Source organism: Giraffa tippelskirchi, chromosome 1 (genome assembly GCF_054371585.1).
Source record: "Giraffa tippelskirchi isolate mGirTip1 chromosome 1, T2T-mGirTip1v1.2.pri, whole genome shotgun sequence".
In the NCBI taxonomy this organism is placed as follows: Eukaryota; Metazoa; Chordata; class Mammalia; order Artiodactyla; family Giraffidae; genus Giraffa; species Giraffa tippelskirchi.
Window position 1 is genome coordinate 16,734,409 of NC_137275.1, and position 15,816 is coordinate 16,750,224.

At 41.8% G+C, this 15,816-nt stretch overlaps 2 protein-coding genes across 2 annotated transcripts in view; one reads left to right on the forward strand and one right to left on the reverse strand.

Moving 5' to 3' along the window:
• Nucleotides 1–586: 586 nt before the first annotated feature.
• Nucleotides 587–3,925, reverse strand: LOC145515386 (uncharacterized). Its single transcript, XM_081515654.1, has one exon. The coding sequence runs from the start codon at nucleotides 1,505–1,507 to the stop codon at nucleotides 587–589; it is 921 nt and encodes a 306-aa protein (XP_081371780.1). The 5' UTR covers nucleotides 1,508–3,925.
• Nucleotides 897–15,816, forward strand: part of WDFY3 (WD repeat and FYVE domain containing 3) — a 279,731-nt gene continuing 264,811 nt past the window's right edge. Inside the window, exon 1 of the mRNA XM_081582148.1 lies at nucleotides 897–1,048. The gene's annotated coding sequence lies outside the window, so the exon portion shown is untranslated. The remainder of the gene's footprint in view (nucleotides 1,049–15,816) is intronic.

The following is a 15,816-nucleotide window of genomic DNA, read 5'->3' on the forward strand; positions in this document are numbered from 1 at the left end:
GCAGGACGTGGGGAAGGAAGGAAGCCGGGGTGTGTGCCGCTGGAAAGGGGGGGGGGAGAGGGACCAGAGTGAAAAAGAGGGGGGAGGGCAAAGCCAGGCTGAGAGAGTCGAGCGCCCGCTGCCAGCAAAAAGGGGAGACGAAGCCAGCTGGTCAGAGTGAGGAGGGGAAAAGCGGGAAGCCGAGAGAAGGGAAGGAAGTCGGGAAGAGGAAGGAAAGGCAGGAGGGTTCAGAGGAAGGCTGCTGCTGCAATTTCTGCGGCCGGCTCAGTAGGAGGAGCAGGAGGGGAAAGAGGAGGATCCAGAGTCAGTCAGTCAGTCAGGCAGCAGCGGGAGGTGGAGAAAGGAGGAGGATTAAAGATGGCCACCAACCGCTGCGGGGAACGGCAACAGCCCCTCACTTCCCGGGATGGTCCCTGCGGGGCGGCCCGGCCTTGATGGAGAGGAGAAGCCCGAGAAGCGCCGAGGCTGAGGCGGCGGCGGCGGCGGCGGGGACCCAGCGAGGAGGAGGAGGACGACGCGGGGGAGCAGGGAGCGGGGCCGGAGAAGGGAGAGGAGGCGGCGGCGGCGGCGTCGCTGCCCCGGCCGCCTAGCGCCGCTGCACGGCCTCGGCCGACCGGCTCCCGCACCCCGCGGCCGCAGCCCCGATCCCGGCCCGCAGCCCCGTTTCCCCCCCGCGCCACGGGGCTCCCGGGCCCCGCCGTGGACGCAGCGCCCGCCGCCCCCTCCCCGTCGCCAGCGCGCCCCCCGGCCGGCCACGGTCCCCTCTCCCGGCCGGGCCAGCCCGCGCCCACCCGCCCTCCGGTGAGTGCCCCCGGCCCCCCGCCCGCGTGCCGCGGCCGCTTTGTTCGTGCGGGGCGGAGGCGCTGCCCACTCGCGGCCCTGCGCACGCTGCCCCTGGGGCTGGGGCGGGGGCGGGGGGGACAGGCCGCGGCCCAGCTGCCATCCTCCCCCGGGATCGCGCTGCCCCGGGGCCGCCGCCGCCGCTGCGGGGCCGGCGGCCTAGCCTGTGTCCTCCACCGCGGCCTGGAGAGGGCGCCGTCGTGGTCCGGTCGGGGTCGGGGCGAAGGGCTGCGGGCGGTGGGGAGCGATGCTGGGGGTGTTTCGGGGGGAGAGGGAGGCGAGGGCTGGATGTTACCGTGTTTAAGCAGTGGGGGCGTAACCTGGCGGTCCAGGGATCCGCGACCGATCCGGGGCCCCTCCGCCAGACCCCGCGGGGTCTCGGCTCCCGGAGCCCCCCGCCCCGGGCACTGCCGGGCGAGGCCTCCATCCCTCGGGCGCTGTCTCCGTGGCTGCGGGCCTCTCCTGGCTTATCCTCGAGCTCTGCGCTACCCCCCCAACCCCCACGCCCTGTGTTGGAAACCTTCGTTTGTGCAAGCAACCGGAGATGCTCCCGCGGAGCGTGTTTGCCCCTTTTTTTTTCTCTTGTGGGGGATGCGGTGGCATCGCAAACATTTACGTTTACGGTGGGCTTTAAATAGCAGTTGTGACTGTTTCGACCAAAAGCCATTTGGCAGACCTGGTCAGTGTTTGATCCTCAGGGGCAGCGTTTCATTGATTTTTTTTTTTTACGATTGAATTCCGAGATCTGCGGTATTAGGTTTTCCTTTTGCTGAAATAATCTGATAAAACCGATTGAAAGGATGTTTACTATATATGTGAACCCTTGCCTCTACTTCCAGTGCCTTAAAAATGGTTGTTTCCTGTGGGAAAATGGTGCTACTGCATACGAAAAACTATTTTTTGTTCCGTGATGGGCATGAGTTGGTTAGTGCCAAGTGGTTTCTGTTGTCTGAAAACCAAACAATTAAAAAAAGAAAAACAAAACCTTTTGCTTTGAGATAGCAGCAGATTTCCAGGTTGAAATTACTTGATAGCAGGTTTAGAACAGTTTCCACCATCAGACGGTGTGATAAACAACATAAAACAGGACCAAAAATATGTTGATTAAAAAACAAAAAAAGCTTGATATGCTAGTAGTGCATACATAGGTCAAGAAAAATATAAATCTCATTTGAAAAGAAAAATAAAACTTTAACGTGAACATGGGACTCTAAGCATAGGAATTAGTTTGATTTCTATAAAAGATAATTAAAAATACATATTGTATTAGATTGATTTGGGACCCTTCCTAGGGTATTTGAGCATCAGTGGTGCATGTTAACGCTTGAAACCTTTCATTCTTAATGCTGGTAGGTTTCTACTACCAGTGTCTTTTTATGAGTTGATATTGATTCATGTAAAAAATGTTATGCTTCTAATTTAAAATTTCTGCAAAAAGGAGATATGAATTACAAACATGATGTTCTGGTCTTACTTGCAAAATCTGTTGTTTTTTTTTTAAAAAAGAGTAAATGACAGTGTACTATTTCAGTATTATTTGGGTTCTCTCCTTTGACAATTCTTAAATTCCACTACTCAGCGTTGCAATTTTAAGAGTTTACATCAGGCATTTTCAATTTCATGCATGTGCTTTAGAAGGTCCTTGAATCCTTGGAAATCATATGCAGAATGTAGCATATATTTGCATTTTTTCCTGGGTAAAGAGCTCAGAGTCAACACATTCTCAAAAAGATCTGGCTCTGCAAAAAATTAATAAGCCACTGGATATATAATTAAAGAATAAATCTATATTTGGAAAATTAAAAATCTTAGGATTAGATTTGATAGTTTATATCTTTCCCTTCCGGTTATGTCTTAAGAAATGCTTGTTATTGAGGATTTAGCTCATAGAAGTCACTTTTCGTGCATTCTTACTGAAGCCTTAGGAGAATGTTAATCCCATTTTACAGATGTGGAAATAGATACTGAGAGATGCTTGTTCAAAGTGACAGCCAACTGGTGGGCCAACAGTTGAGCCCAGACTGTCTAACACCAGAGCCAGCACTCCTAATAATAAGGCTGTACTCCTCTCTAAGTCAATGATAGCATTTACTTGATGTTAAAATTAGTAATTGATGCTTGACTACCATAGAAAAGTGGATCTGCCATTAGCATAACACAAAATACTATGGAGTTTTAGAACCTCTGACTCCACGGAGGAAGAGACCTTAGTGATCCTAACCTCTCTTAATAGTACTAGTCTGAAATGACACTCAAGGTAGGGCCATTTCTACTGTGTCTTTGGTAGGATTATCCAGACTCTGTTTTTAATACTTCCTGTGACTACAAGTTCACGTTTTCAAAAATGTTTTTAAATCTTTTTTCTGTTTATGTGAGTTAAAATCTGCCTTCTTGATATTTCAACAGATTAGTTTCCAGTTCTTCCTTTGTATCATTTGTCATCCATTAAAGGATTAATAGATAATAACTCCTATTCCTACATTTTTTTTGTAGTCAGGATTTTGAGATTAATTTATATGTGGTAAAAAGTCTTGGCAGATGTATACAATTGGCTCATCACCACCACAATCAACGTATTAAACATTTCTATCACTCCAAAAAGTTCTTTCCTGCCCTTTTGTAGTGAATCCTTTCCCTCTACCTCTAGCCCCTGCTAACTGTTAATCTAATCAGTATCGCTGTTATCTTGTCTTTGTAGACAAGAAATTTATGTCTACGTAACATAAATGAAATCATACGGTATGTAGTCTTGGTGTCGTCTTTCATTCATCGTTATACTTTAGATATTCATTAAGTTGTTTCATGTGTCGGTAGTTTCATCAATGGTATGCTGATAAACTTGTAACAACCTGTCCTCCAAAGAAAAAAATCCCAGATTGGTAGCATCTGCTAATTATTGCAGTGTAAATACGCTCATCATGGCCCACGTTGAGCTACCTAAGTAAGTAAGTGTTAGTAGCTTAGTCGTGCCCGACTCTTTGCGACCCCATGGACTGAAGCCCACCAGGCTCCTCTGTCCATGAGCTACCTAAGTCAGCTTGCAAAACTGAAAACTTAACAGTAGGCTGTCATAAGCTGTACCCGTCAGCCCCAGCACACCACTAAATTTGTTCTTTTGTGTTGTTGAGTACCTCACATTGAGGTACCACAATTTGTTCATTCATTCATGAGTTAGACATTTAAGTTGTTTCCAGTTTTGGGCAGTTATGAATAAAGCTGCTATAAACCATTATGAACAGGTCTATGGACAGGAGAAATGTTTTCAATTTTCTTGAGATGCACCTAGGAATGTGATTACTGGGTCATATGAAAGTGTATATTTTATCAGTATTAGTTACTTCATATTGAACTGCCAAACTGTTTTCCAAAATGACTATACTGTCTTGCATTCCTATCTGCATCAATATTAGAGAATTTCAGTTATTCCTGTACCCTTGTTGGCATTTAGTATTGTCAGTTACTGAAATTTTAGCCATTTTGTTGTCTGTGTAATGGTCTCCTTTAATGGTTTTGACTTTTTAATTCTTACTTTCAGCAGCATTTGAACCAATGTAGAAAGTTTTTGACAGACACTGCTAAATGATTTTTTGGCTTGGTCATCAGTCACGATCTCAGTATGAAGGCGGTAGCACTTTAAGGATGTTTCTTTGAGTTTCTTATTGTACAGTTGGCTTTCCTGTATTAAAATTCCTTTTATAGAGACTTTCCTGGTCCAGTGGCTGGGACTCTGAGCTCCCAATAACAAGGGCCTGGGGTTCGATTCCTGCTGGTTCCCACATGCCACAACTAAGACCCAGTGCGGCCATATAAGTAAATAAATGAGTTTTTTTTAAATAAATGTTTTTTTTAAAAAGCTTTTATAATGAAACCATCACTGGAGAATTCTAATACTTAGCCCTTAACATTTTTTAAAATGTGGCTTTAAAAAAACTAGGTGAAGTTTTGTTTCTTTAAGGAAAATTTAGAGTTAAAAAAAATCCTCAAAATAATTATAAAGCGTTTCTTCAATTTTTAGCTGGACTTAAAGGGAAAATAATAGACTGAAATAATTGAGACATGTGGTCTTTGAAGTCATCCCAGATGTTGTAAGGAGCATGAATCCATGAATAATTGTAGCATGACTTCAATCTTTAGAAAGCTGAGTTTCATGTAACATGATGACGTGCGTTACCCTCCCCTAAGGTGACTTTTGAGCAGAGACTTGACGCATTTAAGGGAGTGAGAATTTTAGAGCTGGGGGAAGAGCAGGTGCTGAGGCTCTGAAGTGGGAGGGTGTTGAAGTGTTGGGAGAACAGTCGGGTTGGCTAGAGGGAGGTGAGAGCTGAGGTCAGAGTGGTGGAGGCCCACAGACCACGTAGGCCAGTACTTTAAGGACTTTGACTTCTGCTCTCAGTGAGTTTGAGCCTGAAGTGTGTCCCGTGCATGGACAGAGAAGTGTTGTCTCCTGCTTGAAGCTCCTATAGTGTGCCGCCCTCTCCTGCCTGCAAGCTGGTCCTTGTCCAGGAATAGTGCTTGGTTGTCCCTCCCCGTGGGTCCCCTTGGCACCCTTTACCATACTTCTACTTAAAAGCTGCTTTATTTGTCTTATCTCCTCCCCCTAGATGGAGATCCTAGATTTTTCTTTTAAACCTCTGAATTCCTGTTTCATTAGATGAATGTCTGCTGAATTATGGAATTGCTGAAAATGGGGTTAATCATTGAAAACTGGATAGGAGATACCCAACAGTATTGCTTATGTGGACGTGGATTCTGTTTTGCTGACCGCTGTACATTTAGTGCTGGGGCAGTGAGCTGTGCATAATAGGTGCTCAGTAAATACTTGGTGAATGCTTGAGTGCACATCCATGTGCTAGCCTCTGCTGGCTTTTTCCCCTCTTCCCATAAGCCCATGGGCAGACTTCCTCCAAATCCCTTTGCATGTTTCCCTGTGGTCTTATCCTTCCTCTGATTGCATGCACAAGAAGTGCCAAATACATAGGAAATTGACTCATTCATTCAGTCTAAACAAATGTAATAATAAAGAAATGTAGATGATTTCTCTCCAAGCTAAATAGATAGAGTTCCTTGCACAGTGTTTTGGTTCATTCTTCTGTAGAATGAAAACATTCACACTTCTGTTTTCCTTTCTTTGGTGGGAATTTTTGAGATTACTCTATTACTGGGCCCCCAGATCTTTAATAAGCAAGACACTGATTATTTAATAAACAAGACACAAGGTCTAGAATATCACTATAAACAACTGAAGCAGGAGCCTTGCAGAGTGTGAAAAGTCTAGTACCAGAAATAAAGTCAATGATATTTTGTAGTGTGTTTCATTTGGTTGAACAGGCAGTTATGATTGCTATATTTACCTGACTGTATGGATGCAGAGCTTTGGGGTTTTGTACTGAGTTTATAGACATGTCAGGCCCTAGAACAGAGACCCTCAACTCTGGAACATCTACGTTAATCTTTTTTGTTTGTTTTGGCTGAGTCCGGTCTTAGCTGTGGCCTGCATATGGCATCTTAAGCATACAATTGTTAATGGTATCAATAACTCCAAATATCTCCTTCCTTACATCTCAGGCTTCCTTGTTCTGTCTGATATTCCCACATGTCTTCGAACCTGCAGGAGAGGGACATTGGGAGATGATAGGTATTGTATCTGCAGAAGCTGCAAGACTTGAGGCAGATATTTAAAGTAATGTCTTTTAGTGATATGAGTCATTTTTCTTTCTTTTTTTGTTAAACCAAAAGATTATTGTGTACTTGGGCTTCCCTTGTGGCTCAGCTGATAAAGAATCTGCCTGCAATGCGGGAGAACCTGGGTTCTCCCTCCCTGGAGAAGGGAAAGGCTACCCACTTCAGTATTCTGGTCTGAAGAATTCCAGGGACTATATAGTCCATGGGGTCGCAAAGAGTTGGACACAACTGAGCAACTTTCATCTCACTTCACTTCATAGATTTTTGTGTGTGTAATAGATCATAAATATTGGATTATTGATCTTATAGTGTTGTAATCCATTGTGACAAGTCTAGCGATAATATGCCCTGTAGTTTTTTTTTTTGATATGTGGAATACTTTGTATCTGTTAGCCCAGTTAATGGGGATACTGTTTGTATTTTGATCAACTACAGTGTGATTTCAGTGAGTGCTGAAATTTGGTTTCGGTTTTTTTGTTGCTATTTTAATGGTTATTTGTGAGTCGGGCCTTGGTTTTACTTCTCTAGTGGAATGATCTTAGTATTAAATTTGCACATTGGTTTTCTTAAAAGAAAATTATTAACAACTTAAATTTGTTTCTTTCCCATAGTTTTTTTATTTTTAAAAAACTTTTGTCACCTGCTTCTATTCGTGTGTAGTATGTTAGAGTATGACTTGCTGTGCTTAGTTGCTCAGTCGTGTCCGACTCTTTGCGACCCCATGGACTGTAGCCTGCCAGGCTCCTCTGTCCATGTGATTTCCCAGGCAAAAATGCTGGAGTGGGTTGTCATTTCCTTTCCCAGAGAGTATGACTTGGTACAGAGTTAATGCAATTAGTTATTTTAAGTTTAATATACCATTGTTCTGTGATCAGATGCTGTTGTACCTGAGCAAACTTGAAACTTGTACTGTGGTAACCCTTTTTATCATTATGCCAACTCAATAGCAGATACTCCTAAGTATCTGCTATTGAAAACAGAATCCCTCCTCAGTAAAGAGAAGAGACCTAGCCAGTACTGTATTTATGTGTCTTGATAAGACTGCAAGTCTAGATTAGTAACTTCGATTCAACTAGACACATGTGAAGCCACAATGGATTTAAAGCACTACTGTACTGATGTTGGAGTTTAAAAGGCCAGTGAATGAGGACTTTTTTTTTTTAATAAACTAATCGTGGTTGTTTGATTCTTTTGTGTGTGGCCTAATCCCTTTAAAGTATTTGTTGTTACTACTTATAAAAGATAAATGCCTATTTACAATGGTACTTCAGAGGCCCCCAAATTAAGAGATTTGAATTCCTATTCTGTCTTTGCCTCTTTTTAAAAAATAACACGTATTTATTTATTTGGCCGCATCAGGTCTTAGTTGTGGTATGTGTGCTCTTCAGTGATCTGGTGTGAGATCTTTTCTTCCTGCCTCTTGGCCTAGTTGCCCCGAGGCATATGGGATCTTAGATCCCTGACCAGGGATTGAATCCTTGTCTTTTGCACTGGAAGGTGGCTTCTTAACCACGGGACCATCAGGGAACTGTTGTTGTGCTGTTCGGTTCTTCATCTGTTGGCAGCCCTCTTTACTGCAGGTCCCTTAGATAACAGTGATCGTTGAGTTCTGACACTTCTTTAACTTCCCTTGTTTCTTAAACCCTTGGTATCAGTGTTGTGAGAATCATCATGTTACATTCTGATTTTTGACATGTGTAATAGGTATATCTTCAACACTTGATGAATCTGCCAGGCCCAGCTTCCTCTTCCTGTATAATGTTTCTTCCTAGCTATGTCCCTCTGTTCTCCAGCCAGTGTGGTCTTCACTGAGGCCAATTAATTTAACACTAGCCTAAGAAAAATAGGAATCTGATACATAGTCATTATCTGATGTTAGAAAGTCATGCCAAAATTATTTTGTATCTTTTTTTCTTTCCGGGGGTGGCAACTAATTTATTTGCACAGAATCTTTTAGTTTTATTGCCTTACTCTAGGTAGTGCATCCATACACATACATTTTGCTTTATAAATCATATAATTTAGGAGGTGATTAAGTATTGTCTATAGGACTCAATACTTTAAAAAAATCTTACAGGTATCTTCTTAAAATATCCAAATTTCTTAGTACATTTTGAGTGTTTGAATTTGGATGGGCAACTTACTGTTTTAATTTCCCTAACATTTATTCAGTTTGCATTACCTTCAGTTCAGTTGCTCAGTCGTGTCCGACTCTTTGTGACCCCAAGAACTACAGCATGCCAGGCCTCCCTGTACATCACCAACTCCCGGAGTTTACCCAAACTCATGTCCATCGAGTCGATGATGCCATCCAGCCATCTCATCCTCTGTCGTCCCCTTCTCCTCCTGACCCCAATACTTCCCAGCATCAGGGTCTTTTCCAGTGAGTCAATTCTTCACATGAGGTGGCCAAAGTATTGGAGTTTCAGCTTCAACATCAGTCCTTCCAATGAACACCCAGGACTAATCTCAGTTAGGATGGACTGGTTGGATGTCCTTGCAGTCCAAGGGACTCTCAAGAGTCTCCAACACCACAGTTCAAACGCATCAGTTCTTTGGCATTCAGCTTTCTTCACAGTCCAATTCTCACATCCATACATGCTGCTAAGTTGCTTCAGTCGTGTCTGACTCTGTGGGACCCCATAGACGGCAGCCCACCAGGCTCCCCCGTCCCTGGGATTCTCCAGGCAAGAACACTGGAGTGGGTTGCCATTTCCTTCTCCAGTGCATGAAAGTGAAAAGTGAAAGTGAAGTCGCTCAGTCATGTCCGACTCTTCGCGACCCCATGGACTGAAGCCTACCAGGCTCCTCCGTCCATGGGATTGTCCAGGCAAGAGTACTGGAGTGGGGTGCCATTGCCTTCTCCGATCCATACATGACTACTGGAAAAACCATAGCCTTGATTAGACGGACCTTTGTTGGCAAAGTAATGTCTCTGCTTTTAAATACGCTCTCTAGGTTGGTCATAACTTTCCTTCCAAGGAGTAAGTGTCTTTTAATTTCATGGCTGCAGTCACCATCTGCAGTGATTTTGGAGCCCCCCAAAATAAAGTATGACACTATTTCCACTGTTTCCCCATCTATTTGCCATGAAGTGATGGGACCAGATGCCATGATCTTAGTTTTCTGAATGTTGAGTTTTAAGCCAACTTTTTCACTCTCCTCTCTCACTTGTATTACCTTACTGGTGTGTGTGTGTATATATATATATATATATATATATATATATATATATAGTTTTTTTTTTTTTTGAAGAAATAAACTCAGCAATTTGGGGAAATAGTAGAGTCCCACATACTCTTCACCTGTCACTCTTGACCAGTGGTAATATCTTATGTGACTAAAGTACAGTACTTATTTGAATTTTATTACTAAAATCACAGTGATTTTGCTAGTCTTAAAATGTTGACAAATATAAGAATGTTGATATTGTGATATTCACTCCTCAGGGAGTGAAGAGGTTAGGTTCTGGGCTTTGTTTCCATAGGCAGCAGAATCCAGGGAATTTCCTCCTTGAATTTTCTGTAAAAAGGACAACAGGTAACTGGGCAAATAGCTGATTATTTTCAACCAAGTAGGTAATTCACAGCCCTGGATCTAGTCAGGTAAAATCAATCACATGGCATTCTTCTTAATTCCTTTTGGCTGGGCTTTTTTTTTTTTTTTTTAATGGATTTGTCAGTTTTTATTTAGCTTATTCTCCATAGAAGGTAATAAGTCATCATGTGAACCAAAAAATTTCATGAGGCATAGAGGATATGAATAACAATGACTTGGCATGATTATATAGACATAGTTACAAAGTGTTGTACCTAGTTTATGAAAACACCTGTTCTTCACATATACGACTTAACTACCATTGGCAATGTCTGACGCCTCAAAGACTCTCAGTAAAATTCCAAAATACCTCCAAATCTTATAAAGTGGCCTGGCTTTTTTTATCTAATCACTACTATATTTGCTTACTGGAAACTTCATTCTTACGAAGTAATAGAGTAGTAAAGAAAGAAGTACTGGGCAATTAGTCAAGGGATGATATTTATTAACTATCTGCTATCATTTTGTTGAGTATAGAGGAGATTTCACAAATAGAAGGGATGTTCTTAGTATAGTTGAATAAACAGCTGTAGAACATTACCACACATTGTATAATATATTTCAGCAAATTTTATTCTCTTTCTAAATACACACACACTGGCATGTAATTGGCCTTCAGTATACAGAGTGAATGAATGTAGTTAGGTAATAAGCATGTTGTCAGAAAATGATGTTAGTCTTAAGAAAATAAATGTTTACTGTCACTCCTAGGAATTCTAAGACTATTCATTATCAAGTGAAAGAATGATAATATATATTTTATTATGTTTCCTCATTCTCTTTGTCCTAGAAATCCCTCAATATATTCATAATCAGATCTTCTTGATTAAAGCCTGAATCTCTCTGACTGGAAAGCCCAAGTTCTTTTCCTACGGCCCACTGCTCATTAAAACACAGTGATTTAGATGATATATGCCACAGTTAAGTAAACAAGTATGAAATAAAAATGAACTCAGTTATTTTTAGAAATATCATTGTGTGTTGATTGCCTAATAATTTTATTCAGCCTGGTTTATTTGTGTGATGCCTCTAGTGACTAAGTTAGTCCAAATTTAAAGGATTCAACTTGCTCTGGGAACCTAGTTGTTCTTTCCCAAAATAATACACTGTAAATAGGTTCTCAAATGATGCTGTAGTGTTTGTTAATAATTTGTACTTTTTTTCTTAATTACTTATTAAATGTTTTATTGTTTGTTGTCCTGGGTGCTCTGGTATCTGCATGAATGTTTAAGACATGGATACTTCTGCTCTCAATAACTTTATAATATGATGAAGATAAGATAAATGCATAAATGTTTGAACAGTGTGCAATTAGTCTGTCTGAGGGGTGCAGAAGTTCTGTGGATACTTAGCCACTAGAAAGATTACTTGTAGTTAAAATGATTCAGATAACCCTAAGATGAGGTTTGATCTGAATATCAGGGGAATTGAGTGAATTTCCTTGGTGAATCCTGTGAGATTTACTTCTATCAGAATTATAGAAAGTAATAAAATCAATTGATTTCACCATTAATGAATCAGATGAGGTCTCTTGGGAAAAAATTCGCCTGAATTTATTATTTAAGAAATGAGGAAAAGCCATAGGGATAAAGTCAAAATACATGAAAGCCTTAGTTTTGCTCCTGAAGCCTTTTACAACTAGGTCACCATGCAAATTGTACTAAATGACTTCTCTAGCTTATATTCTTTTAAAAGATAATTTGATCTGTTGGATTGATGATAGGTGTGCTTTATATATTTCATTTACTAAGTTCTGAAATAAATTAGATGTTATCTCTTTGGTCAAGATGAAAACTGGTGTATTGCTGTTTTATTATTTCTGATGTCTGGCCATGTTTAAAGTATTTCTGTTGTCTTGGAGTGAAATAGCATTGAAAAAATTATTTTGCCATTGTGAAGTTCAGTGTGGCTAAGAGGTGGCTTATTGGTGGCAGGCTTAAAGGAAGGCCGGAAAAGGAAGAGAAAGGACAGTGGTGGGGTTGGGGAGTGGAGGCAGGGGTTGGGAACACCATCGGGGAACATGGAGAGAGAAAATAGAAAAAAACAGTTCTCTGTAAAGGGCGCTTGTTCTGTCCAGGGTCACTCGGTGTAGCAGATGCTGACCTGTACCTAGGCAAACCTGGAACATTTCCTTTCTTTGTCAAACTTTATGAAAAAGCAGAAAGCGTTGAGTTTGCTTTAGTTGTACAATAAATACTAATGAAGAATGGTGTCATAACATGCAGTTGTGTTCTCCACCTCCTTACCCACAGAGACCTAGATCTAAATCTGAGTCACCAGAGTAAATAAGTTCGGTGATTCCCAGCTTGAGTTAGCTTGCATAACCACCACACGCGCTGGCATAGGTGTTTATATTTTCAGGAGGGTATGGAGAAGCCTGACAAGACATGGCAGCTGCTGGAAAGGCCTTTAGGCCATTGTAGCACCAACGCACACTTGTGTAGTTGGGAAACAGAGGGGGGAAAATGTGTGCTGAATAGCATTTCTGAGATGATAATACTGTAGTGATCTCTATTCATAACTAGGAGTATTATATCTTTCTTACAAAGCTTATTCCTTTTTCAGATGCACTTTTAATTTTTTTCAGCCTAATATGTTCATCAGAAATGAGCCAGTTATTGACTGTTGCCAGTATTAAGAGGGCTTCCCAGGTGGTGCTAGTGTGAAAGAACCTGCCTGTGATGCAGGAGACATAAAGAGATGCAGGCTCGATCCCTGGGTCAGTAAGATCCCCCTGGAGAAAGAAATGGCAACCTAGTCCCAGTATTCTGGCCTGGAGAATCCCTTGGACAGAGGAGCCTGGTGGGCTACAGTCCATAGAGTTGTAAAGAGTCAGACACTGAAGCATGCATGCAGTATTAAGAGATCTTTAAAAGGATCCCCATATTCTAGCCTTCCTTCTTCCTACTCTGCTGTTGACACCCACTTTAGTGCAGCGGTTAATAGTTGTTTCACATATCCTAATGTCATCTGACAAAGCTGGCAGATCATTCCAGTCCAGTGAAGTTCTATTAAGCAAGTGCTGTTTTACTGGAAGGAGACTGGTTGCATTCCAGTAGCTAATTGTTACCTTGGTCTTGTTATTTAACAACAGGTATGCAATATAGATAGTAATCACACCTGGGTATGCCTTCTTGCATTTTTGTTAAAGTTTAGAAATGCTCTTGCATACCACAGTAGTGATACTGATTTGTATTTGAAAAATTTTTACCTTATTTTTCTAAGTAGTAAAGGTAAGTACTACACAGGTTTTGAGTTAGACATTTGCATTTTGTCAGCTGTTATCATTAAGAAATCAATAAAAAAAAGCCCTGTTTTTATTTTTAAAGAAGTTTAAATATGGCAAAGTAGTAAAGAATGCTGTGGCTTATTGGAGTAACAATTAAAACTAAATTTCATTATTATTTTCCTCATGAGACTTGAATTCACTAGAAAATGTCAATGAACAGCAATTTAGAAGATAAATTGGCCAGATGCCTGAAATAGAAAAGTCCTACCAACATAAACAAGCAGTAAAGTGAATTTTTAAAAGATAGATGTTAAACATAGTGTTAGATTGAGAAAAGTGTTGTAATAGTATAAAATTAGAGTAGAGGAAAATAATTTGCCAGGTGAAAAGTTAGAAGTAAATGAAATTAATCTATCATGTGAGATGCATTTTGCCTTGTGTTTCTCGACTAGTAGGGGGTGTTTTGGGCTTCTCTGGTGGCTCAGTGGTATAGAACCTGCCTGCTGATGCAGGAAATGTGGGTTTGATCCCTGGGTCAGTAAGATCCCCTGGAGAAGGACATGGCAACCCACTCCAGTATTCTTGCCTGGAGAACCCCATGGACAGAGGAGTCTGGTGGGCTATAGTCCGTGGAGTCGCAAAAGAGTTGAACACACCTTAGCTACTAACCCGCACCACCTAAGCTACAGGTGTTGAGGAAGAGTTCTCTTTGGTAGCCTGTGTCAGGGATAGAACAGGCAGAAAGCAATCTTCTCGATCTGTTGTTACTGGGAATTCAAGGTGAAGAAGCACATGGAATTGTGGGGGTACAGGGTGAGAGAGAAAAATGAATGAATAAGTTCATAAATGTATTGTTGTTGTTGTTCAGTTGCCAAGTCATGTCTGACTTTTTTCAACCCAGTGGACTGGAGCATATCAGGCTTCCTTGTCCCTCACCATCTCCCAGTTTGTCCAAGTTCATGTCCATTTAATTGGTGATGCCATCCAACCAGCTCATCCTCTGTCGCCCTCTTCTCCTTCTGCCTTCATATCATAAATGTATACATAGATTTATATGATTGGCTGTCAGAGAATTCTGTCTCTGGGTACTGGGCTACAGATAATGGCCTGTTATCAGTCCTTGGGGTTGGAACTGGTTATCAAAAGTAGGCGTCCCAGTCCTAGGAAGCGACCAGGCAGGGACAAGACTAGGAATCTCCAGAAGTGTCAGAACAGAGGCCTAGTTACAGTAAGTGAGGGATAAACAGGCCTGAAACAGAGAGCGTAAGAGTAAAATACAGGGGGTACCAGAACAAGCTCAGAACTCTAGTCATCTAGTCTGGGGTATGAAGGCGGGGTGAGTCAATGTTAATAGTGACTCCATCCAGAATTGAGGATTAGGGCTGGAACTACGAAAGCATCTCCTGTCAGAAGTCTGTATTGGTGATCTAGGATTTAAGTGACAGGAAAAGCAGAAACAGGCTCAGCTTGACATTTTTTTAAAATAGTCTATTTTATATATCATCTCTTAAGGACAGAATTCATTTCCATTGTTAATCAGTAATCATTCACTTTGCTTTGCTGGCACTAGCGTGGGATCACGAGATGCAGAGAACTGCTGACACTTGAGAGCAATGTCTTAACAGGGAACTGGTGCTAAAATGAACAGACTGAAGCTTTGGGGTAAATGTACTTTCTTGCAAAATAGGAGGATATGAAAAAGCATGTTAGGCATGAGAGTTCTAATGTCGAAGTTCTGAAGGCAAAAGTACACTCTTTTTTTTTGAGCAGGGTAAGAGGAAGCGAGGAAAATGTACAGTTAGGGTCATTTGATGTTAAAATGAGAACCTTCCATACCTTTCTACTTGCTAGAAGTTGTAGTAGTATTTTGGGGGTTTCAATCAGCTGATAACCACCTTAAGGGGGACTAAAAGGTATTTTTGGAACCCATGCTGGAAGTTGAATAATGAATTGAATGAATGGGACTTGAGCAGAGGAAACCAGAGCAGCTCTTGGGAGCCCAGCAGAGGTAGAAGTTTTTATACCTTCTTTCCAGACCCCTGCCAAAGGGAAGTCAAAAGGCAGGCAGCCCTCCTAGCTGGTGTCTAGAAGGTCACCTGTTAGTAGCTTAACCACCCCTTTCCCTTCCCTGGTCTTTCCCCTCACTTCCCTCCCCGCTTGTATAAATGTCAAGATAACCCTGATTTATCCCATCCACAGAGGCAACTTCTCTAAATGAGAGAAAGTCTAAATGCACGCCAGAGGCCGTGCCATAGGGCTGCCGATTCTGGGTGATGTCATGCTGCCCTGGTTCCATGGTGATTCTTTCTTGATATTTTACAACTTTAATTCCTGTGAGCTTGCTCTGTGTATGACTGGGGGAAAGGACACAAAAAGAAAATGTATTTGAAGGATAAGATACGGGTACTTAACTCACACCGGGGATTAGGAAGTTAACAAGTTAATAGTGGCTAGAGGCCTTCATACTA

Bases quoted from the DNA above. Each gene is read 5' to 3' on its own strand.
- LOC145515386 (XM_081515654.1), bottom strand. From the start codon at position 1,507: ATGGCTTTTGGTCGAAACAGTCACAACTGCTATTTAAAGCCCACCGTA.